The sequence below is a fragment of the Seriola dumerili genome, unplaced genomic scaffold (genome assembly GCF_002260705.1).
Source record: "Seriola dumerili isolate Sdu_G_001 unplaced genomic scaffold, Sdu_1.0 BDQW01000149.1, whole genome shotgun sequence".
In the NCBI taxonomy this organism is placed as follows: Eukaryota; Metazoa; Chordata; class Actinopteri; order Carangiformes; family Carangidae; genus Seriola; species Seriola dumerili.
The window spans coordinates 12,531,205-12,556,648 of NW_019174404.1; the positions used below are offsets into that span (position 1 = coordinate 12,531,205).

Sequence of the window (25,444 nt, forward strand, 5' to 3'; positions counted from 1 at the left end):
GTGTCAATTTAGCTAACTCTCAAGCCAGCATACACGAAACCGCAAACTTAAGACTTAAGAGTTGGCCCATTGACTTCGTTGAAGCTGTAGTCTGACATCGATTTTCAGGTAACTGGTTGCTACCGAGTCCTGCTGACACTCTACAGCCAGAAATGTATGGATGCTTGTGACGTTAGCTCGCTAGTTAGTCGACATTAGCTAGCTGTTGTTTGAAAACTATCTGTGTTTATCCAGGAATAAAAATGTCCGCGGAGAAAAGGACCAGCTGGATTCTGACTGGTGCTACGGTCGCTTGTGTCACGGCTTTGTATGTGCCCTGTGTCCAGAGGACTGTCCCCGGTGGAGACTCAGGTTGGTGCTAGCCCGCTATAGCTAAATGCTTCTCTGATCATGTGGCTTTGTTGTGTTGCCGGGCAGCCAATCGTGTGGCGCCTTGGTGATGTAGCTGCTGCAGCTTTACTGGTGCTGTCCGTGGTGCTGCAGGTAGGCTGCTGTACATCAGATGAAAAATCCAAACTTCTACCAACATGATACACAAGAAGTTTTCAGGAACACAACGTACTAAAACCCACAAACTCAAAAATTCAGTTAGGGAGACTTTTTAATTTACTCAATAATCCCAAATTTGATCAAGTCAATGAAAGGGCGCCAATAGCTCAAACAGCAGCACTGTTTGTTGAAGGCAGAACATAATGTAAACAACTCTGCATTTGGCTTTTACAGTAAATTAATTTGAGAGTAAATGTCTTATAAATAGAACAAACAGCACTAAAATGTTTCAAATTTTCATAACTGAATTGCTCATGATTTGAGAATTATTTTGTGTTTATTTTATTGTTTTATGTTTTTTATTGTCTTTATTAGTGTGACTGTCAAATTGTCTTTAAATGTTGGCGACAGTGCATAGATACATTCTATGTTTTAGATGGAATTCTGTGGCACTAGAAAGTATGTGAGAGGGCTTTTAATGATGAAAAACAGAGATTTCACCCACTGGATTAGCATAAATTTAACATAATTTTAAAGACTTAATTGTATATTTGATATATCAACATAGAGATTATGCTATGATGATTATCAAAAAACTGTTGTTGCTCATAAAGTTATTAGAAAGTTTACCTTGTCCAAATTTTTACCCTGTTACACATCTGCAAGAATGCTCCATCCAAGCCACGAGGAGAAATATAGTAGAGCATTATTTCTTTTACTGACTGCACTTCTATGGTGGGAAATATAGACACCATTTGTAATGACAAAGCATTGTTGACAGCCCCTGACTCACAAAATAATCCATCTTGTTTGTTTAAATTCAAATTATATGTGTATGCATAAATTTAATTTGCACTTTTCTGTAACAAGGCTCAACAGTGGACCCACATGTATTTCACTCAGTACCTTCCTATGTGGTAGGCCAATGTGTTTTCCAACATTCTTGTAATGCAGTTTATGAAGGAATGCCTTGCACAATTACAAACAGTGTTTAGAAGTGATAGCAAGGTTACAAACTTGTAAATGTGGACTTGAGGGCATGAAGGCTCTGCTTGTTAGGTTTGCACTGCTGTGGCATACAAGTTGCTGCGGAGAGGAATGCACATTTTGCAGAATGAAAGCATATGAAAAGCTCGGCCAGATATGAGTGAGCAGAGACGAGGAGAGAGCAGGCAATTGGAGCGCTGAGTAGCCCTGCTGGTTGTGCTGCTGTCTAGCGAACGGGGCCTTTGAAAAAATGGCCAGCCCCTTCTCCACAGTGTTTAGGGACGGTGCAGGATGCCCGCTCTGATAGTGCCAGCTGAACACCCTTCTGAATTCTCCAGGTCTCCGTCTCTGTGTCCTAATCTCTTTAGGTGTGATGTGCCCTGGAGAGGCATGAGCGCAGCCCCGCGGGTACGCTGTTGTCTAGGAATGTGGAGTGTGGAAATGATGGGGATTATGGGAAGACTGGTGTGGGTGCCCATGCTCCACTATCACAAAGACTCTTGGCACCCGTGCTGCTACCCCGTTGAGTCAATATTTTCCATTTTTAGTATTGGGGCTGCAGAACTCCATCTCTGTGGCACTGAGATGGATGTTTTGGCTCAGTATTAGTTTGAGTTTCCATGTTGAATGGTGTAAAAGTGTGCCACTACTGAGGGAAAATGAGTGAAATTGAGAAACCGATGAAGGATGAGAAAGTGTGATGTAAAATGATGGCAGGTAGCTGGCGGCTCATGCCAGGTGAAATGGAGCTGTGAAAACATTTAAGCTGTGCAGGTGGAGGAGTTCTGACTTCATGGTCCATTAGACTGATAAGAGTTAGGGCTCCTCATGTGGCAGAAATTTAGGCATCGTAATTCACTGTATCGGCAAGGTTGCAAAACACACGAAGCAGCCAATGCCACCTGAAATTCAGCCTCTGTGTTCTATAACGGTTGGTACGGCTTCATGGCCCATGTTCTTGCTCTTCAAATGTAAGTTTTTATTTGTTTATTTTTAATATGGAAAAACACTTGCAGTTTCTTCGATTTAAAATAAGCAGCTATATTCTGTTGCTGTTGCTAATGTTGTTCGATTTGCTCTGAGCCAGTCTGATGTGTAACACTGCAGATTGATTCATTTGAACCTTATTTAAGAAAACTTAAAAAACTTTAACCTTTTAATGTATTTTTTTTCTTATACTTTATGTAGTGTTCAATTAATTTACTAGGTATTCTACATAGTTTGGATGCTGGTGAAGTAATAGACTGATTATCCTGTCAATGTTGATGCAGGAAAAGGCCACAGTTTCATTGGCTGTACTGGATAGAGGAGGTGACTACCCACCTAGTACCAGTAGAGGGAGCTGTCTTGAACCCAAACATTTATCAATGTCATTTAATCTGAACCAAATTTCAATTTTCATGAGTGGGAGATGCAAACATTGGGTGAGAAATCAGTATAATTTGAAACGCTCTGGGTATATTCTGGCACAAATGGGTTTGTGCCCAGATACATTAAAGCTTCCTGAAACAGCTTTTAGGGGTTTTCTTTTCACTTTGTGCTGTGCCTCACACAGAGCTTGTCAAAAAATTGTGCAACCGGCTCTTATTTTTACAGCTTACCTCATTCTGTGACTGTCACCAACGTTGCCTTTCTGTTTGTGCCCAACGGACTAAACGAGACATTGAGACACTGGGAGTGTGGGAGCAAGAGAGAAGCACGTAGAACAGCAGAAGAAAAAGGAAGGGAAAGGACCCTGATGCATGGGGAGGATGGGACTGGAAGCATTATTCTCAGATCAGCATATGTGTGTCTTTGTGTGACAGAGCATTGGAGAGGGAGTCTAATGGTTTGTGTGTGTGTGTTTATATCTGTGTGTATGTGCTGGAGAAGGGGAGGGAGGCATCAGGGGAGAAGCGAGAGATGAAGAGAATGAGCGTGCCGCTTAGGAAATGTCACACTGGGAAGATTTGCAGGTTTTGATCCTGGCAAATTAATGCAAAACCCCAGTGCAAGTATTTGATTTGGGAAAACTTTGGGAGCAGACTTGTCTCTTAATAATAATTATTGGGTTTACATTAATTTCCTCCCCTATTCTCTTCCACAGGAGAGCTGATCACCACTGCTTGTGAGCTGGGGGTAAGTATTAGCCGTATTGTTTAATCAATTCACTCATTAACTTTTATAAGCATTAAGGAAGTTTAATTAAGCATGGGCAGAAAGCAGATTAATTTACTTTCAGTCCACAGGTTTTCCCCCCTTCTTTTCTATACACTTATTTTACTAAGTTGCAAATAGAGAATGCTATAATTTGCAACCCGTTTTTCAAATCCAATTAAAGTCAATGGTAAGGCGATGGCTTTTGTAGGCTTTGCCTTATGTACGGTATAAGGCTTATTATATCCACCCCTCTTTTTTGTGTGTGTGTGTAAGCCGCGAAGAATGAACTAAATCGGGTTAACAGTTATAATAAGTTTTATTATTTAATAAAGTTTATTACGCCGCTGTGATCCTTTTAGGGAGGCTGTGTCGGTGTCACTATGCCAGTAATCCTGCTGTTAGTGCTGCAGTCCGTGTGGCCTGCCTGTCTGCCTTTCAGGCCTCCCCAGGGCCTTGCAGGCCGTCCCTGGGCCCCAGGCTGCTGGCCCCCCCTTCTGATCCCCAGAGCTCTAGAGTTCTGCTTCCCCTTGCTCCCTGTGGCCTTTGTCCCTCAGCTGTCCTATAACTGCATATCTGTCCACTCCTGTTGGCCACACAGTCCTTCTTCAACATGCTCATGTTCCTATAGTAGAGTTACCTACCTGTCTGACAATGCTACTTAGTTCACTAAACCGTCAGCAACTGCTGAGTTGCTATCCTTTTCTTTCTCTCGTTCTCTGCTTCACTTCTTCTCTTCTCCTGACCTACACATTCCATCCTCCACCCCTCTCTCAGATTTGGGCGAAGTTATTATACTGTAACCAAAGAGCTTTTGCTGTGTTTGAGGTGACCGGTGAGGTAGTCACACTCTCACCTTTCAGCTCTGTGTTCATTTGAAGAGCTGCCCCTTCTCCCTGCCCGCATGGCTTGTGTTATCAGTGCCAGGGAATGAGTCTGTGTTTAATGACTGAGCCCTTATCTGGGTGGAGGAGACTTAGCGGCTAATTGCTGTGATTGCTGAGATCCCCCAGGCGAGAATGACTGCGGCTTGGAGGTGGTTTGGGGGCCGGGGGTGGCGAGCACCACGTGCTCTATCACAGGCTCTAGGGAGCTGCACTGTCCTTGGGAAGAGGCCAGAGGAAAAGAAGTGAGAAGAGGGAAGAAGAGAGGGAGAGGAGGGCTCTGGTATCATAGCAGAGTCAGTTTGCGGTCAGTCTGGGCGGGATGAGCCTCACTCTTCACTGTTGCTGTAGCTCTACAGCATGCCTCTACTGGCGTCTACAGGAGGCAGAGGAGCAACTAGATTTGCAACTTAATCACAAAAGGCCACTGATTTAAAAACTGATTTTTTACTGCTCTTTATCACCATCTGTTTTAATCTTGCTCAGTGGTCACCTCTTATATTATTTTTCTAGCTTTGTATTCTTCTGTCTCTAGTACTTTTCATTTCTCCCATATCTTTGCAAAACAACGTACCACATGTGCACGTCCACCATCTCGGCCTCCTGCAGAGCACATCAAGCACATCTTCGATAAAACATTACCTGCTTTATGTGCTGTTCTCTCATAGCCTCTTGCGTGAATGGATTTGGGTCACTGGCTTTGTCATTGTGTGTTTAGGTGGCTCATCCTCCAGGATACCCTCTCTTCACCCTGCTAGCTCGCCTGGCTATGTGTGTCCTGCCATCACTCTCTGTAGCCCACAGCGTCAACCTGATGGGTAGCCTGTTGGGGGCTGCAGCTTGTGGTGCCCTCTGCATAACTGTCTGCAGGTAGGCACAAGAAAATATAATATATATAATATAATATGTTTTTTCACAATATATTGATGTGTTTGTGTTCTTCTGTCCTGCCATTGCTGTGCTTTGATTTAAGTGAATGTATGAGGAGTAAAACTAATCCCCAAAGAGAGCATTTTTGTGGATTAGTTCTTTCATGATTGTCTTCTACAGATTTATGTCACAAAGTCATGCTTGTATTTGCATGTCTCAAACTCAGATTTCAGGGAAGTACAAAGTAGCCCTCCCCCTTCAGCAGAAGAGCCTTCTGGTGACTAACACACGCATCAGTCTGTAGAGTAAAAGTCAAATATTCAAGGGAAGTTACAATAGGAATTTTTGAGAGAAGGGCCCCTTTAAACATTTCCCTACTGACTTTTTGCGTCTTGATGCTGTCTGGAACAGGGGGTGGTATTTTTGGGTCCTGGTGGACAGGCAGTGACGTCCCTGATCCTCTGTTCAGTATTCAGGAGCAGGGCCCAGCCGCCCTCCTCTCTCCCACCACCCTGCCCTGCCTGTTTACCCATCAGCCACCCGTTGTGAGAGTGCGTGTGTGTGTATGTATATCACAATTATCGTACCCTCCAGCACCCACCCCGGCGTCCCTGTTCTCCTGCTCCCCCACTGCCCAGCATGCTCCCAATCCTGACATGGCACGATTTCTAATCTCCCCCTTCTTGCCTCCTGGGTCTTAGAGGAACAGGATCACTAACTCCGCTCCTCCCTCTCCCCTCTCTTTAACCACCTCTCCCCTCACTCAGTCATGAGCACAGTTTACGGTCTCTGCATTGCCATCTACCACCCTGCAGTTTCGCCTGCTGCTGACCCCATCATGTAAGGAGTATTTTACCCTTTCCCTCTTTGTATGTGTGTTTATCTCGCATGGTTGGCTGGACTACCTTACATCACCCTTTTGCTGATCTTAGTGATTTTCCACATTGCATTGTTGATGGCAGCTTAGTGTCAACATTTTTCCTTTTTGTCAGTGTTTATGCATACTGGGGCATTTCCAAGCATGTCATATGCTTCTGATTTACTCTTCCAGAATAGGAATTGTTGAATATGATGTAATTTCTACCTGCTGTAGACCATGGCAGGCTGTGAGGTCCCAGTGATAGTGGGGGGAAAGCAGGTGAAAATGAAGTTGTGTGTGATCCCAGGTGATCAGTACTGGGCCTACTTTCTGTGTGCCTGGCCAATGTATGTGGCAGGTGGTCTGTAGTAGGTCAGGGTACAGGGTCAGCCCTGCTGGAGTAGGGCAGGAGCTGGGAAGGAAATGCTCTCCAGGGGACTGGCCTTAAGCCCAGACTGCATCAGCCTCAGACCCTGTCGTGCCTTTCTGTTCTTCAAAGGTGAATCAAAATCTGCCAGCTTCAACCACTCTGCCCAGGACAGGTGAGAGGAAAAGAATAAGAAAGGACAAAGGGAAAGAATACTGTGCCTCTTTGGGGTTTTCCGGCTGTGTATCCCTACATCCCCCTAGTCTTAATGCATTTGATGAGTTACCAGTGAATTGCGGGATTGGACTCAGCTCTTGGCCAGACATTTACAGGCAGTTATTTTGAGGCCAGAAAATATCCATGCAGTCTGGGTGATATTTGGCTCCCGGTGTGCATGTTAACTGTAGCCCTTTTTGTAATCTCTGGGGATTTAGATCCAATTTTGGATTATGTTCAAGTAAAAAGTCATTATGAGGACCTCCAACCCCACCCATCCCCCAACAAGGGTTGATGGGTAGTGAGGACTTCAGCCAGACCACAGTCACACCATATAAGCTCTTAAGTATGAACATATAATCTATGCTTTCAATTTGAAAAATAAGCATAAAAGGTTTTAGTCGTTATCTTTTCAGGGCCTAGTTTGGGATGAGCTTGTGGCTGTGGATCAGCTGGCAGACTCTGCCTGGTGAGGGGTTACTGAAAAGGGCAGAATATGAGGGGGTGGGGGATTGGGGAGGTGGGGGATGGGGGTTCCGGATGGTCAAGACGTCCCTCTCGCTTCTGGCATGGAGGGCATTGGGTGCTTTGACCATACCGAGAAGATTGGCATAGATGTCTGGCCACGGCCCTGCAGGGACTCTCTGGCCAAGCCTTTCCCTCAGATGAAATGCCAAAACTGACCAGTTGACACCCGTTCATACCTGCTCTGTCCTTGTAGTGACACCAGTTTCCTCTGTCTTTTCCGAACAAAATGAAGTTCTGAAATGTCTTCTGTTGTTTCTGTCCCTTTGAGGCCCTCATAAACTTTTTCACTACTTCTTATTTTTGGGTTTGTATCAGCTGAGAAGTAGACTTTTTCCCCCAAACAAATCATCGCTTTGTGTGATTATTTTCAGATGGCAAAATGTAGTGAAGTTAATACGGGTACTTGAAGGCAGTTTCTCTCAAATAGTAAATTGTAGACCTTGAAATTCATCTGGAATATACCCAACATGGCAAGCCTTTGATGTATCAATTTAAATTAGTCGGCCAGATTGCCGTGTTTAATGTGGGGGAATGTAAGTTGATAGGCTTGGAAGCCACTTCTCTCTCTTGCGTAAGTTTAAATGTAGCACTTAGCCTCCCTTTGATTTGTCAATTACAGTTCTCTTGGCTTGATCATATGGTTTGATGGCCAAATTGCATGTCTTGTTATGTTTTCACACCATGGCCTGACAAGCCTTTGAGGATGGTGGACGTAATGATAATTACTATCGATTGCACTTGGAGGTTCACAGAAAGAAACATTTGGCCCGTGGAATGCTACAGGCCTCAGCCACGAATCTCTAGAGGAATGCACCCTTCATAGCGGGATAATCCAGACAGCTTGGTATTCTGCGCTCTCTCGTTTCACAGTTTATCTGCTAAAGCTGCTCTGAATCTCTGCTACCTGAGAGGAATCTCTCTCCATTCCTGGGCTTATCCTGAGAAACCAGGAGCAGACACGTTAGTGTGCTGACAGCCATCAGAGCAGAAAAACAACCTCGCAACGCTCAGTCATCAGCACTTTTTGTTTGATCACATGATTACATAACAGCACTGTTGAATCACACCAAACATGTCTGGCCTCTCCCTTCCCTGGCGGCCCTCGAAAGAAAAAGCACACCTGCGCGAGGCTCTTCCACCAAGAGCTGGCCCATGTGGCACAGCTGATACCTCAGTGGACCGGAGGGTGGGCGTGGTGCCATCCCCTGCCTTGTGCTACGTCCCCATCTCCTTATAAGGACCTCCACCATATGGTCCTGATGGCGCTTTCCCTCCTCGCTCAGGTGGGTTGTTTTTCCACAGGGGTGGAGTTGCGTGTATTTTGTTGGGATCATGTCAGGAGCAATGTGTAGGGGGATTGTTTTTTTTTTTTGTTTTTTTTTTTGGCAACCATTTGTGTCATTTTCTTTTCTTTTCTAGACATCTTGAGTGGAAGTTGTGATATCTTGGAAACAGCTGAATAGAGTTGTTTTGTTGGATAACGTTCTCACCTCTCCCTGTAGGTGGCAAGCCTGCCCCTCCCTCTCACATCTGCTATGGTCGGATAAAATCTTCTTCCCAAGTGGCAATAGAAAATACACCCATCCCTGTTTTCTTCTGAAAATACAGAGGGCAATTTTAGGTTTGTCTGTTAAAAAAGGCCCCAATCTCTGGACCTTTTGTTCCACTTTTGCAGTATCTCATCCTTCATATTGTAGTCCAACAGACCTCCTTTACTCCCCCCATCCTCAGCATGACCAATGGTTCCCCCAGGACTCATCCTCTAATACAGTTAAACAGATGTCTAATGAAGATGTTATTTCCTCATTACTGGCTACGGGATAGGGATAGAGAGGAGGAGGGAGGAGGGCTAGATAGACAGCAGAATACAGTACCAGTTTAATATTCCTTTCGCCCGTGGGCCCGAGATTGTGTCTGCCTCGGACGTCAATATTACATTCCTCACCCACCACAGGCAGTCTTAATAAGGCACCAGGCACGGAGACGGATCAGACTCGGCAATTACAATTCACCCAGAATTAGTTAATGGAATCTATACAGCAACATTTATATATCAGTGGTGTGTGCCTAATGACTTTGTTGGAAAAAGGAGCAATAAAAATGGCATTCAGTGAATTGCATAAACACAGGATTTTTCTAAATTGTTTTTTTTTTTCCCTCTTCCTGTAATTTTTGTGTGTTGGGTGGAGATTAAGATGGCATTCTGGGAGAAATTGTCATGTCAGTGGCTGCATTGTTTGAGCAGAATTGTGGTGATTAATTTTACACGCACTTGGAGCACTGGAGCGCTCTCCTGGAGGAGGGGTGTCTAAGCGGCAGAGCTGGGTCCCTTATTTACCCTCTGTGCAAGCAGTCAGCCTCCTCAACACACACCGGATGAGGCAAGAAAGAGAGAGAAGTGCCTGGTTTGGTGATTGGCTGGAAATTAGGCTGTGACAACTAATATTCAAATATACTGTTTTTATAATCGCATAGAAAAAGGGATTAGGGCTGGGCAATACTAGAAAAATTAAAAAAATATATTTTTCTTACTTCAGTATCAAAAATGTGACGATAATCTGGTGATGACCATTTGTTCTTTTGGAGGGTAATTTCACAACAAATAATTTTTATAAATGACCAAACAAGTAGACTTTCACTGGGTATTACAGTCAGTTAGAAAAGCAGAATATGTCCAGAATATATAATATGATGTACATAATGATATCAATAATATATCCATAAAATATTAGTTCGATTTTTTTTCCTGATATCATTATGTAGCACAATATGGGAAATTTCTGCTATATTACACATAAACTAACCAATGCAACAATATAGGTTCCACTGTCGTGCTCCTCACACATATAAAATAAAAACCTTAATAATATAATTTCCTTTCCTTAAAATGATCAATTTAAAGGGGGACTCCACTAGTTTAATATTGCACTTCCAAAAAGTCGGGACGACTTACAAGGGATAAATTTAGAATAGACAAGAATTGACTAAATCTAAGCCGCAGAGGCCAAGATATCCTGACTTTTAGTCTGAAGTATAGGTCAAGCCCTGAAAACACTGGATCCTACATTTACTATAATACAACTCAGTGGCATCTTTCGTTAAACCTGGTAAATGTCCATGTCTTTCAAACTCTGTGCCCCCAGTTTGTAACACAGGCTTTCTGCTAAAAATGTGTTGTCTCCAAACCCAAGCCATGGATGATGTCACCAGGGTCAGTTTTTGAACTTTGGATAGCTTTAGTTCTCACAGGCTGAACAGTATCACAGATAAACTCAACTTAATGTGTAAAATTGGTGATTTACCCCTTTAAAACAGCAGAACTTTGTAAAATGATAACATGATATGATCTTACTGTCTTCACACAGAAAGACAATAAATTATAATACCGAAAACTGCCCTTAGACATACACTGACTAGTTTTAAAACACTTTATAGAATTATAAAAGGGTATTTGATTTCTTGACACATACACATACCATATCATTTAAAAGCTTAAATTTGTATATCAGTTTCCACTTGGCTTTGAAATTTCAAAGCAATTCATCAGACACTTACCACTGTCATATAATAGCTACTAAGTACCCTGCCTGGTGTCCTGGCCAGAGGAGAGCCCTGGGGTGTCAGTGAGGGCCAGCTGGAAACCTAAGCCTCAGCCCGAGCAGGCCACCTCCTCTCTCGGGCTCTCTACCCTCTTCAGGAATGTGTGATTCTTTTCCAGCGCTGCTTCCCCAAACCACCACTCGGTTAGAGAACAGAGCAGCGCTGATCCGCGATGGCACAGCTGTGGTATTGTCTGTTCCCCGGGGTGGTGTGTGACAGTGGCTCCCTTGGCCAGCTCCATTGTGAAGCCTCATTCAGTGCAGAGTGCTGGTGTAGGCTTTTTGTGTGCTGTTATTTAGCACAGACGACTGGTGCTGGCACATCTCTGGCCCATACTGTAGAACTGAGGGGGTAAATGAGGCAGGTCCCATTTTGACACTTCAAAGTGATTATACACAGCTTTTGTTGTGTCCTTGAAGGGGACATTGCTCACCACAGTCTGTTATATCTTTGTCATTTATAATTTTTTTATTTACCTTTGATCTCTCCCTTTGAACCTGTGCAGATTTGCTGATTTTTACTATTTAATCATTTTCATTCCGTCTGTATCATTTTTAGCTAAAAAAAAAAAAAAAAAGATTTATTAGTGATTTTGTTTTTCAACCGCTTACATTACTTCCAAGCTTGTGTTTCATTCCAGACTCAATGCATCATATTTGTCATTCAGTTAATTACCCAAGTGATGACGTAGACATTTTGGCAGGTTGAATCAATTCAGGGTAGAACAGTCTCGTTGTCAGCCGTATTATTCTCCTGCCATGTCTCAACCAGGCCATTGTCATTGAGCCACAACATTTCAGCACAGCAGCATCCTGCACCGCATTGAGTTGTGATAACAGGGAACACGGCCACACTGGTGTCAGGATGTGTCCTGCTTTATCTGCGTGCCCTGGGAGCAGCCAGCCTGGAGAATGAGCTGTGGAGAGGCTGAGAGGCTGACTGGGACCCAGGTGGTCCCACGCAGACAGACAGGTCATTTACAGCCCGCACTGTACACACATCACTGGGCTCTTACAGACTGACAAGCTCTAACAGAGAGATTTGTCAGGCACTCAGGGAGAATAAAGAAGTCGAAGAACAGGAATGTGTGTGCGTGCGTGCGTGTGTGTGTGTCTGAATATGTGACGAGTACTGCCTGGCTATCAGACGGGGCTTTCAGAAGCAGGAAAAGACTTGGTGTAATAACCCAACTGTGGACCCCCACGACTGTTCTGAACCCTGTGCTACCCCCAAACCAGCCCCCCTGCTAGGTGTATGAGCCACGGGTTAATTGTCATGCAGGGAGGTAAAATTATGGGTGTGGAGGGTCCCTGCACCTCAACAAAAGTCCCCATCTGCCCCCCCACTCCGCACCCTTCTTCATCCTTCCTTCAAGTTACAACTAATTCCTGGAGCGGTGCAGTGAGAAAGGCGCTGCTATCTCTTATTAAGACCCACTCCTAGACGCCCCATCAACACAGTTCGCCCCCCCACCCCCACCCCCTTTAAGTGCACACACACATATACATACTCATCCACCAAGCTTGCCTTATACTGAACACTGAGGAAAAATAGTGGAGAGTAGAAGAGAGAAAACCCAAGAAAAAAAGGGGGAAGTAGTCAGCAAGCAAGAGTTTTTTTTTTCTACCCTTCTCTCGCTCTCCCTCTCCTTTTTTTCCTGATTTACCGCGCTTTCCTCAGAAAGCTCCATTGTTCCCCTAGCCTAAGTCTCATCAGGCCTTTTGTGGCTGACTATCACAGCGGCAGGCAGAGAGCTGGAAATGTATAAATGGTATCATGCCTTGTGATTAATGGCGGTGCTTATGAGTCAGGTCTGATAACGGGCCTGCTCTCTACTCAATTTCAGATACCGTTAATGGAATCTGTCTTCTGCGATTGTAATGTGAGAGCGCCTAATTTGCTATGGAGCTTGAAGCTGTCACCGGCAAGGGATTGTGGGGTCATAAGGGACCTGGCAGCCGTTTGGCCTGCAGCTTGTATCTGCGGTGCTGAATAGAGCAGCTCTCTGCCTGTCAGTTAGCTGATAGGCTGATGAGGACTCTAAGCCACTCCACACAATGGCGGAAAGGGCCATACTGCCTGACTTCCCTAATTGTCGAGCCTGCTCATATTTCAGAGCCAGCATGCCGGGGACTGGGCTGCTTTTTTTTTTTTTCTTTTCTCTTTTTTCCCCTCTCTCTTCTTGAACTTTTTTCTTCCTTTTTCTATATTTCATCCTTCATCCCGCACACTGTCTCACCCCTTTAACGCACACTTCTCTGCACTATTTTTCTTTTCTTTCCCTTCTCGCCATCATTTGTCGCCCCTCTCTCTCTCCCCCTCTGTCTCTCATTTTAGTAAGTGGTGGGTCTTAGCGTATGACAGATTATCCCAAGTTTGCTTCAATTACCGCAAAGGAGATGGAGACAGTACAGGAGAGGAGGAAGGGGAAAACTTTTGTGCACACATTATATTTAAGAAGCTGAGGATAAAGTGCTATCTCTACCACGGTGGTTTCTGTGCCAGTCTGCTCGAGATCAACCGGCTGCTGGGGAGGGACTTCTCATGATATGTGAATTGCCCCAATTCACTGAGAGTGTTTTTCAAGGTCTTGTCCGAGAAGCAAACTTGGGTCGTAGAGAGATTATAATGGGTCCCCAAATTAGTCTGAGGGAAGTGGTGCCTTTTTTGACTGCAGAATTTTAATTTTGTGTGAAGCTGCTGACTTTGTTGTTTTGCCTTTTTTGTGTCAGTGCAGAGTAAGTTACGCCAAATAAAATACAGAAAAAAACACTAAGAGTTCTGTAGCCCTTCGAACTGACTAAGAGCAAACAGTGAGGCCAGAATTGTTAAATTTGAATATTTTAAGATATTTTTTCAGATTAATTTTAGTTTAGTTGGTGAAATAATTGTTGACGGTTGCAGCAAGCCTATAGTGAAAAATGTATACATGTCACCAAAGATAAAACAAGTGCCAATGTCAGTGCCTGACCCTTCCTCCGGGCCGCCCGATTCCTCAGTTTGGTTTGAACCAGATTTATGATTTCCCAGATATTCCTGGGTTTGCGTGGCAAGTTGAGCACAGGTGTTTCCTAAATTGTGTATGACAATGTTGGCCTCTTCTCCCTCGCTGTCAGGTTGGCAGGTCCTGGCCCTGGAGCAGTACTGGCAGGAGGGCTGTTTGCTGTGTCCAGGCTGAGCTGGCAGTGGTCCATGGTGGCAGAGGTCTTCACCCTCAACAACCTTTTTGTCGGTCTGCTCTTCTTCCTGATCGCCAGCTTTCACTGTGCTGAAAATGCAACGCAAAGGAGGAAGGTAATCTAGTGCAACATGCAAATTTTTCTCTGATGTCAGATGTCTTGTTAAGATAATTTCACATTGAACTCACATTACTATACTGAACTGCTTGCCCTTGACAGATTTCACATTGGGGAGCGCTATGCTGTGGCTTGGGCCTCTGTAACCAACACACCCTGGTGCTGTATATACTAGTTGTCATTCCCTGGGTCCTTCACCGACTCTACTCTCATAAGGTAAGCCCTGGGCTTTCATGAATCAAAGCTCACATGGAAGAAAATTTAAATCCCAAGACAGACAAGAAAATTTGTTTCTCAAATGTCCAGCTGTGTTCAGTCAACATTTATAGATCGTACATTTGAGAGTAAAGTAGAAATTAAGTAACTTCTGAAAACCTCTCGTAGTATAAGTGGAAAGGGTTTATCCAAGAACCTGGGAGCAATTATTCTGACAGATATATAGATAGATCTCTGAAAAAAACTTTTTTAAATATCCAAAAGTCTTTATTATTATTATTATTATTATTATTATTATTATTATTATTATTATTATTATTATTATTATTATTATTATTATTAATATTTTTCTTTTACCATAAAGAGGTCGGAGAACCACTTGGTTTTCTGAGAGGTTTGAGAGCAGGTCCCCGATGAACTCAGATGGTGTAATGTTAGCATTACGCTTTAAGACATCATAGTAGGAGAGAGGATGATTTTGAATGTAGAGTTGGTTTTCATTAGTCTCCTCGGTCTTGTTACCATCACATCTACAGTGTAGGCATATGTCAAACTTTATATTGAATTCCCAGTTACTTTATGTAGCAGCAATATTTCAAAATGTTTGACTTCCATTTTCGGGAACATTGAGACATTAAGTTTGTCTCCCATGTGATTCTTGGCAGGAGCTGTCTTTGCGTGGCCTTGTGTCTCTGGGAATATGTTTCCTCGCTGGTTTCCTGCCGTACATCTACCTGCCCATCTCTTCCTACCTCAACACAGCCCGCTGGAGCTGGGGAGATCAGACCACCATGTCAGGCCTGCTGACCCACCTGCTGAGGGCTGAATACGGCACCTTCAGTCTGGTATGTGCTGCCTACCCTGCTATTTTTAGACTTCATCTGTATATGTGCTCCTATTTTATCTTGCATCCAGATGTTTTTAGCTTGTTTCCTTTCCTTCCTTGTTTCCAGGCAAAGACCGAGAGCCTTGTGAGCTTGACCACAATGTTACAGTAAGTTTCTGTGGCAGATTTTTTTTTACCTTTCCTTTAGACTAAATTGCTTAAAAAATTGAAACACAAAAACAACTTGATTACTTGATTAATTTATTTACCACTGTATTTCATCAGGTAATTGAGTAATTGTTCAGTCTATAAAAACGCCAAAAGAATTGTTAAAAATGTCCATCAAAATTGTCCAGAACCCAAAGTCACATCATCCATTTGCCTGTTCCATCTAACCAACAGTCCAGTGTGTTTTGTCTTTACTTAAGTACATTCTAAAATAAAGTTGGGAAGAAACAGTGGAGAAAACTGGATGGATTTGATCTGAAGCACATGGTTCTAGAGATGGAGGACCCAAATGCACTTTGTGCTGGTTCTGGTGTTTTACACAGGTTAAACCACAGACACATCAGTCTCTTCTGAGAACCCCAGAGTCATTTCTGCAGCCGTTCTCGTTTTCTCCCTCTCTCCTCTCCCCAGCAGCTTTTGTTCTTCCCATTCCACTCTCTCTCTCCCATCAAAGCAGAACTGAACCTGCTTAGAGGGCCAAATCGCTGTGTTCTGTTTCTCCAGCAGTTTGAAATGATCACTCAGCTCTGGTGTTTAAGCGTGACAAGCTGTGATGACAGACACTGCAACAGAGCTGGAGAAATTGTATTTTTCCACTCCAGCACCCCCCACCTCCTCCACCCGATTCCCTCCCCTGCTCCCCACTTCCACCACCACTACCACCACCACCACCACCGCAGTCATCCCACTCCCGGTATCTTTCTCCAGCTGACGGGATGGGGGTGTATGTGCGTCTTAAGACCCCCCACTACTAGCCCCCCCTCTGCCAGGCACCCACCCCTTCCCATCACCCCTGCTGCTTGATGGACAAGCACACCTTCAAGATGGGGAAGAGAGGCGAACATGACAGGCATATCGCACTGGAGACGTAAACCCACTGGAGAAGCTGACACACACACTCACAAACACACGCTCATGAGCACATTCACACATAGTGTACATTGGGAGATATAGAGACTCAATAAGCTGTCAAATAGAGATGGGTATTAAGGAAGAGGCAGGAAACTATCTCTCTCTCTGAGCAAGCGCTCTCTGACTGACAGGCGCTGTGAGGAGAGGATGGGGCAGCGGGGGGTGGATGACACAGTCATTCGTATCTGTCAATCCGATTGAAAGGAGGAACGCACAGTCCAAGGAGTTTGTTTTGATAGGGGATGGAGGGCATTTAATAATTGGTGTCCTTGACTTCAGTAGCAGGGTGGATAATTCAGCTTGCCTTTGGTGTCCATCATATATGTTTATATGGGTGTTTGTGTGTGCAGGGCCCAGATGGACCACTGCCTTGCGGACCTTTCACTTCCTGTTTTGGTACTGGCAGGAATAGGCCTGCTCCTCTCCTCATGGAACAGGTAGGATGATGGAGACGCCCGCATGCAAAACACCATACTCTGTCACACACATCTCAGCAGCCACTTCACCCAAAAAATCTAATCCCCTGGAGTAAAAGAAGGGAACAAAACCACTGACAAAATGCTGATCTTAGAAAAAAGAATACAAAAAAACACTGAGGCACCTTACTGTCAAGCTGTCGTGACGCTCTACATTCAAATCAAGAGGGGGTGATGTGTGTTTTGGATTTTCAAAAACATGTTGGTGTGTACAAGTAAATCTATGCTTCCATGTATCTGTATGTGGCAGAGTGGCAATGTGATCCAGTAATTTATTACAGTGGCGCCTTTGCTGGGGTCTGTCGGGTGGAGCTGATAAAGCCTAGTGAAGCCCTGGGGCTCTGTAGGGCATCGGCCACCCCCCTGTTTCCCCCTCTCCTGGGGTGAACTTTGATCATCTTGGCTATATACACACACACAGATGAAAAAGAGCAAGGTCATTTTATAGGATGCCATAATAAAAACATGCAAATGCTGATTTACCAGTATTAAATTAGTGAGAGAAACTGTTTGTAAGTTTATTACTCAAAAATCTGAATTTATTGTGCATGATGTGACACAACTTTGATAGAAAGCTCGATAGTGTGTGTCAGTGACCAGGCACTTAAAACCATCAAATCAGTCTCTTGGCAGGAAAAAGCAGAAGTCATATTCTCTGGCTTGAAAGAGTTCTTCAGGTTCAGATGATGATTTGTTTTTGCCGTAAGGGTAACGTGTTTTCTTTTTAGTGTATAAGTACATTTTACAGCTGTACTGTAATGAGTTTGTGATTCAGCAGTTGGCACCAGCTCATTATGACTCAGTCTGCATTAGAAAATCAATCATGCACCTCTTAGCTGGCTGGCATATACATTTGCTCTTGGGCTCTCCAACCCTGCAATATTTTATTCAAAACAAGTATATTTTTACAGAGTAAACAGACAAAATAGTACTTTAGACTAGATATACATTAGGGAAATATATCTAGAGTTTATACAACAATATTCATTCGAATTTAGAACAATATTTGTACATAAATAATAAGTGGTCTCATGTCCTTTCCTGTCCTAGGACATGTCGCTCAGTGTCCTGGCTGTTGACTGCCATGCTGGTGGTCTACTCACTGTTTTTTGCTTGGAGAGCCAACCTGGACATCAGCAGACCCCTACTGCTTGGAGTGGTGAGTTGTGAGACTTGAACTCATTCTGCCATCCTCTCTTAGCCAAACTGTTTGCTGTTATTATCATGTATCTGCAGTGGTCAAGAAGGCTTCTTAAAGATTGAGTTACAGTAGACATTACAGCATAATTTTCTATTAATGGGTCCGTGTGTAGAGGAGGGTGAAACAAGAGCACTTGAACAGTAGTACTTACGCTGATCCTGGAACAGGTGCATTAGTGAACCCAGGTCTGGACTTAGAATCAAAAAACAACAAAAACCTACAGGAAACACTGGTGTGTGTGTGTGTGTGTGTGTGTGTGTGTGTGTGTGTGTGTGTGTGTGTGTGTGTTTTTGTTTGTGTGTGTGTGTGTGTTTTTGTTTGTGTGTGTGTGTGTGTGTGTTTTTGTTTGTGTGTGTACATGCGTACACTCACTTCCTGCAGGTTGAGCGTTTCTGGCTCCAGAGTGATGCTGCAGTGTGTGTGCTGGCAGGCCTCGGCTTGAGCCAGGCTCACACTGAGCTGGAGAGGAGGCTGGGACGTGGGGGGGTGTGGAAGACCACAGGCTGGGTCCTCACTATGGCTCTGCTGGCACATATGGTGCACACCAATCACAGGTGAGCATTGCAGTCAGTTGCAGTAACAAAGTTACAATACTGTGTGTTTTTTTTTTTTTTTATTGTTTTGCTCAACAACGCACTGCGTTTCAAATGAATCAGTGATTACAATGGGTTGCAGTTAAATTACCTTGTTTTGTAACACACACTTTGTGGACAATTATCAAATCAAATACCACAACAATAATTGTGATCACAGTAGATCAATGAACTTGACTAAAAATGCACACAGAATAATTAAAAACAAATTGTCACACATCAGTCATGCAGGATCTTCAGTGTTGTCTTCTATTGCTGTTTTTTTCACGTATCCGTTCCTCTGACAGAGCTTGGCATATATTCAATACCCGATACCATCAGTGATGCTTTTCTTCCATAGCAATTGTAGCCGCATTCAATTGTACATGCACAGTCTATCAGTGATTCCAAGCTCTAATAGTGTTTTTGTGTCAAGCTGCTGTTGTTTTAGATCAGTCCAATTCTGTTGAATCGCTGTGCATCTATCTGTGGAATCAGTTTTATTTTCGGAGTCTTGCTGTTGCTATAAGTACACTGGAGCCGAATGTGTCCAAAGTGACTTCTAAGTACTTCTGTATAGTAAAGTTAAAGTGAAATAAAAACTCCCCTTTCATTCTAGTTTCTTCTAAAATCCCCCTGCATAAGTTTTCCCTGAGTCAACCCGATTTGTTTCTCCTCTGTGCTTCATACCGAAGGTCTGAACTCCGCATGTCAGGTTTTTCTCTGCTCACCCCATGGTAGGGGCTAAAGAGAGGCACGGTTAGCACATAGATTCCACTCACAGAGCTCAGTCTGAGATGTTAGCTGTCCGAGAAGGCAGATTACACCAGCGTAGTGCTGGGGAGTGCCAGACAGCCATCACTGAGCGGCTTTGATCAAGGGGAGAGCATGGCCTGTGCTGTCAGACCCATCACACCTGTCTCCCCATGATTAGATAGGCAGCCAGAGCGCTCCGCAGAGGGGAAGGGGCGGGGGCACTGACAACTTACCCTCAGAGCACCTTGAAAGCGTACCTACAAACACTCGTGCACACACACACACACACGCACACAGCTGCACACATCACACACATTTCTAAGCAGGGGTAAGGATGCACTCAACCCCTTTTTAAATGCAACTAAACACAACTTGTGTTTTGATGATATTACACAGTATGACTGCAAATGTACTGATGATCTTAGGGAGTGTGATCAGAGCAGTAACAGTGTGGTGGAGCGGTTCGGGAGGGAGCTTCTGGCCTCCGTCCCAACAGACTCGATCATCCTGACCAGAGGAGATCTGCCTGGAAACTCCCTGCGCTACTTATACTACTGCCAGGATGTACGGCCCGATGTACGCCTGGTTGACCAGGAGGTCAGAGCTTTGATTTCTCCACTGTCTTGTCTATGTTAAGTCGAGACAGTTCTCATTGAAGTTTTTGTATTTGATACATATCAAATGTAGGAATTTTGTCTTATTAAGAGCACTTGAATTTCAGTAGTCAAAGAACAGGTCCTTCTGACCTTAAGTTGTAGTAGTGTTACATAGGTATAACAATAGAAATAATTAGTGGCCAACCTGAAGAACAGAGATTTAAACTGACATTATTGAATTGTGTGTATTGTAATGACATTTTATATTCTTTGTTCTTCATGTTATATGCTGACAAATTGTATGCAAGGTGGCATAGAAAAGGTTTCTTTATTCTCAAAACAGAAACAAGAAAAGAAAGGACAGATTTTGTGGAGGAAAGGAAGATTGCCTGGCAAATTATATTTCTGGGAAAAGCGGCAGTGTACCTTTTACCTGCTGTGTGATAAAAGACTGAAATCTATACAAAATACAGAAAATAAAAAAAGTCTGTTGTAGGCTTTCTGCTTTGTATATGTCACTATGTAGATCATAAGTTTATATATCTCTTTATCAACATCACTATCATAAGTGGCTTTAAGCCAGCAATGTAATAAAAAATAAAAGATAAAAACAAGAGCTTCCAACTTTTACTCTTAAGGAAGAAAAAAGTACATCCTTTTCTTTACGTGACATCATTCAGTGTGGTAATTCTTTAACTGCTAATCACAGTGAATACAAAGATTTCAACAGAGTTGGTGGTACCCTTTCTTCTTTCTAGATGATGACATACACTTGGTATGTGGCCAAGCTGGCGCAGCACCACCCTGGGGTCCACTTCCCTGGCCGCTGGTGGGATCCGGTCCACCCTGAGGGGAAAGACACCTTCAGTCTGGAGCAGTTTCTGTCCCACAACACGCAGTGAGTCACCGGAGAGAGTAGAGAGAGAGCAGACGGGGAATAAAGGGATGGTCTGAAGAGATAAATAGAAGGATGTAAAATCGAGAGAGTGTGAATTGGGAGGGGAAAAATGGTCCAGATGAACAAGTGGGTGATCTAATGAGGCAGAGATCAGTGGGATGGTCGACACAGCGGTGAGTGCAGGGAGTAGATAAGCCCATAAAACTGTTGAGGCCATAAAAGGAGTTTGATGAACTGCAGAAGTCGACTAATCTACTTGATTTGGTTAAACAGTCTCTGGTGGACTTATAGCTGCTCCCTGCTCACATTCACTCCTCTAGGAGGAACTGAGACCCAGAAACTGGCAGGAGACCTGTTAATGCCAAGGCCACCAGGGGGCAGTGTTTGCCAGGCCAACATGTCTGTCTCTCTGTGGGGCAACACTGACCTGTGGGATTAACCCACAGGGCTCGAGCCTTTGGTGAGCAGCATTAGGCTGGAGGAAGCTAGGAGATGTTGTGATGAGAGGAAATGTTTGTTTTCATGGTGTTCCTGTGTTTCTCATCATCAACAGTCACCTGGAGAGAATAACTGAGGATGTGAGCAAGCCTCTATCTGATTGTTTGTATCTGTTTTTCTGCAGGAGGGATGTTTTCACCTGCATTGGGCTGTCTGATGGAGACCCTAGCTGGGAACGTAGCTTCTCTCGCTGGCCCCTGGGTGTGTGTGACTACTTAGTGCCAGTTCAGAGGCGGTTTCACCCTGAAGAATGGGCTCGACGCACTCGCAACATCTACAACTGGAGCGAGCCACACAACAGGTGCAAACACAGATAAAAACAATTATGCCTCTGAACAGGTTTGTCTTTGAGCCACTAATGGTCCTCTTTTTCTCCTTTCAAGTAGCTTCCAGGTAAAAAAAAAAAAAAGTAATCTTACTCCACACTGTCTGACAGTATCATATGTATTCTGTATCAGCTTGTTGCAGCTCCTCATTGAGGTTATGTTTGTCATCAAATGTAAAAGTTCTAAATGTCGCATCATTTTATACACATTTTACCAAAGTTCAGCCTGACGTATTTGATATCTTTGGAAACTTCAATAAGATTTAAAATAAAGTTCTATGGGTTTGAACAATGTTCGGCTCCACTGTCCCACTGGTGAGTTATTGGGGTTTAAATCCTTTGGCACATTTTAACCAACTTATGATCTTCACAAACTAGAAAGATTCATTCAGAGAATAAAATAAACTTCAACAAATTAGTCATCACCATGTATTTTATCACCAACAGCATCTCTCATTTCTCTGTGGTCTTCAGTCATCCTTCCACAGACTCCACAAAGCTTCCCTCAGTGAGGTTGTCCTCTGTTCTCCATGCTGTGATCCAGCTCTTTGGGAATTCAACCAGAGCAAGACATTAGGCCCTCAGCCATTTGAAATGAGACTGAAGATGAAAAATAATGAGTTTCTTATTGCGTTTTGTCAATAACTGTGTCAAAAGTGGAATTAGTCAAAGCTCCATATTCTGTTGCTGTTGCCAGCAGCCCTTCATTCACTCAGATATCCACGGCTGAATACTGTGACATTATTTCCCGCACCCTCACGACAAGCGTGTCCGCCAATGCCCACAAGCCAAATATTAGCTCGGGAACCCTGCTAAAATATTCTTTTGAAGAAGAGGTCAAGTGTTTACAGTCAACAAAGTGAAAAAGGGAGATGTGATTTTACTCCATGTCTAATGTGGTAGCTAGTATTGTTGCTCAGTCATTTAATGTTTATGCAGCAAACATTGATGTTTAGTGTATCGAAACCTGCACAGTTGAGTGGAACAATATATTCACGCAAATAATCATTTATAGTTAGTGGAACTGTGCACTAGCGAATGCCTGAAGCTCTTTAGATAAAGAAATGTGTTTTTTTTTTTCATGTGTGAACAGTTTCCATCCTGCGTCCTGGGAGCGTGTCGCTAATGAGGAGATGTGGCAAGCCAGGTACAGTACACTCTTTTTTTTCCAGGATGCACTGGTTTCCTCTTTAGAGAGGTTGTATCCTTTAGTGTGCAGATAAAAAGCTGCGTCACAATGCATACTAGCCCACTAGAACATCTCCATAAACCAGTCTTGTGTGGTAGAGCATCTACATGTACATTCTATTTGGTGGTGGCATCTACATAAATCACTCCATTGGAGTGGTGCGTCTGAGAGTGTGGATCTGCATGGCTCATCCATCCAGCACTTAGCCCTGAGCCTGCGTGCTTTGTTTCAGGATGAAGACGGCTTTCTTTCTGTTTGACCTGGCAGAAAGGATGCAGGGAGAGGGGAAAGCTCGCCTCTTTGAGCTGTCTTACACTGTGAGTCTGACCTCAACAAACATGCAACAGAACTGTCATTTACCATAAAGGTGCAGATTTAAGTCCCACACGAGGCAAAGTATGACATATTCAGTGACTTTACATTTTCTTGTTTTCGGTAACATCTGTTTTAATGTGTCTCTCTCTGTGCATACGTTCGTGTGTGTTTTCTGGACAGCTGTATAAGGAGATTGTGGAGGCCCACTCAGACTACCCTCCAAACTGGGACAAGAACTTGGCACTGGCCTGTGAGAGGCTGCTTCGCTCGGGTCACCGGGGCTACAGTCCAGACAGCCTGCTGACCTGCAGCGCCCAGCACTTTAGTCTCTACTTAGAGAAGGACCCGACGGATCCCCAGGCTCCTGCCATACGCTCTGCCGTTACTCACCTGCTCGAAGAGAGAGACAGGCTCCGCCAGAGCCGCGGGCAAACCCCATGACTAGATCCATAGAGACCTACATGGAGCTGGCACACTGAGAGTGTGCTGTGAGCCCAGGCGAAGTGTGAGGCAATGAGGGCGAAGTCTGAGCCAATGTGCCTCTTGTCATGGTTCGAGGGTGTTGCTTCAGAAGGACACAGACTGATGCAGTGGTGTTAAGCATAATGGACTTGGCCAAATTGGACTTACAGGTTTGGAACTGGACTTGGGAGTGCTGATGCAGGAGCACTAGTCTCTAGTTATCTAGTTATCTAGTTTGTGCAGAGTTCTAGTTACAGAACTCTGCACAACTCTGCACTCTGACTGAGCCATGCTTCATTGAATGAATGTTTACAGTTGACCAGGGACAGAGCTTGACTTCAGGAAACCTTGACTGACCCCAATCAAGCTGTGCGTGTTCCCCCTAAACTCACCATTCGATTGCTTTATCGTTACATCTCGTTCTTTTTTTTCTCCTCCTCTGCTGATTATTTTGCCTCAGCCACTGCTCCACTTCTCTTTTTCTCACATTAGGATGGCAAGGCCGAGATTGAGGGAAACCCAATTTGGGGGCAGAAATGGGGGATTAGAGCAGCTGTTTAATCTAGGACAGACTTGTGCTGTGCCACAGAGTCCTCACTACGCATCACCAAAATTACCCACCCACCCCTCTCTACATCCATCAGTCTATCTTAGATGGTCCTTTAAATGTTTAAAACTAATGGATGAGTGTTTTTTTTCTCTCTCTTCCTTCCTAACCAGAGGGTTATAATCCCTCATGGATTTAAATGAAATGTGAAATGTCACAATGCCAGGGACCCTTTTAGAGGTGCGTTTGTGTGCTTGCATGTGTGTTGATTTGTGTTTGCATGTCTATGTGTGTGTGTGTGTGTGTGTGTGTGTGAACATGCTTAAATCTCCACCCAAGCCCTTTCCTTGCCGGAACTACATATAAAACATAGTCGATAAACAGATCAGCACACTGAAAAACAAAGTGCTTTGATCATCGTAGAAGCACAAACTCCTGCAAACTCCAGGGACGGACGTAGACACGCGAGTCTGTCGGCTTCCAGGAAAATGGACTTACTGCCCTGTGGTTGCTGGGAAGGTGGCATGCAAACACAACGAATGGACCAGAATCTCCTGTCTTTGACGTGTTCTCAGGATCGGACACCTCAGTTCAACACAGTTTTTGTGAATATTGGAGCTGATGTTAATAAGCCTTGTGGCATGAAATTTGTTAAGCAGAGGTCAAACTAGTGTATTGCTATAAGCTTTATAAAACACTGCTGAAGGAGCCTGCTGTTTGAGATACCACTAGAAAGCGGAGGACAGTAAGTGCATGTGTAGTTTTCTCAGAATGTAATCTGCCCTCTGTTTGCAGGCCTGGTTAGCGGCTGTCAGCTGGCTGGATGATGAGATTCAACCTGCTGTAGCACAGATGGTTTGCTTTCTCAAAAAAGGGAAAACTGTCACTCTACTTTCAACAGATTAAAATATTCCAATAAAGATTTTGTTTATTTTAATACATTTTTGGGCCCTTTCTTGCACGGTAGGAATAGGCCTTTTGAGTAACAAATATTGATCATATTTGTTGTTGTTTGTTGTTTTTTTTTGACATTACAAACAAATGAAAAACATAGGATTAAATCATGTTTTAACTTCACTTACGTATTCATGTGTTGTTGCATGTTTACATCTCATGCCCCTGTATTATTTTTACTTTACTTTCTTCCTGTCCTCCCCTTTGTCATCCCTGTCTTGTCTCCCGCCCTCTCAGTCTC

The 25,444-nt window shown here is 43.9% G+C and overlaps 1 protein-coding gene across 1 annotated transcript; it reads left to right on the forward strand.

Annotated features, from left to right (window-relative positions):
* tmem260 (transmembrane protein 260) lies at nt 1–25,186 on the forward strand. The gene is made up of 17 exons (XM_022750878.1): nt 1–108; nt 235–351; nt 3,563–3,594; nt 5,215–5,366; nt 14,053–14,230; nt 14,335–14,448; nt 15,114–15,293; nt 15,402–15,442; nt 16,765–16,851; nt 17,941–18,049; nt 18,473–18,645; nt 19,845–20,016; nt 20,774–20,913; nt 21,536–21,712; nt 22,830–22,883; nt 23,158–23,242; nt 23,421–25,186. The coding sequence occupies exons 2-17, from the start codon at nt 243–245 to the stop codon at nt 23,679–23,681; spliced, it is 2,064 nt and encodes a 687-aa protein (XP_022606599.1). The 5' UTR covers nt 1–108; nt 235–242; the 3' UTR covers nt 23,682–25,186.
* The last annotated feature ends 258 nt before the right edge of the window (nt 25,187–25,444 follow it).

Bases quoted from the DNA above. Each gene is read 5' to 3' on its own strand.
- tmem260 (XM_022750878.1), top strand. From the start codon at position 243: ATGTCCGCGGAGAAAAGGACCAGCTGGATTCTGACTGGTGCTACGGTC. The intron at 18,050-18,472 runs GTGAGTTGTGAG...CACTTCCTGCAG, and splicing joins GACCCCTACTGCTTGGAGTG to GTTGAGCGTTTCTGGCTCCA. The intron at 20,914-21,535 runs GTGAGTCACCGG...GTTTTTCTGCAG, and splicing joins TTTCTGTCCCACAACACGCA to GAGGGATGTTTTCACCTGCA.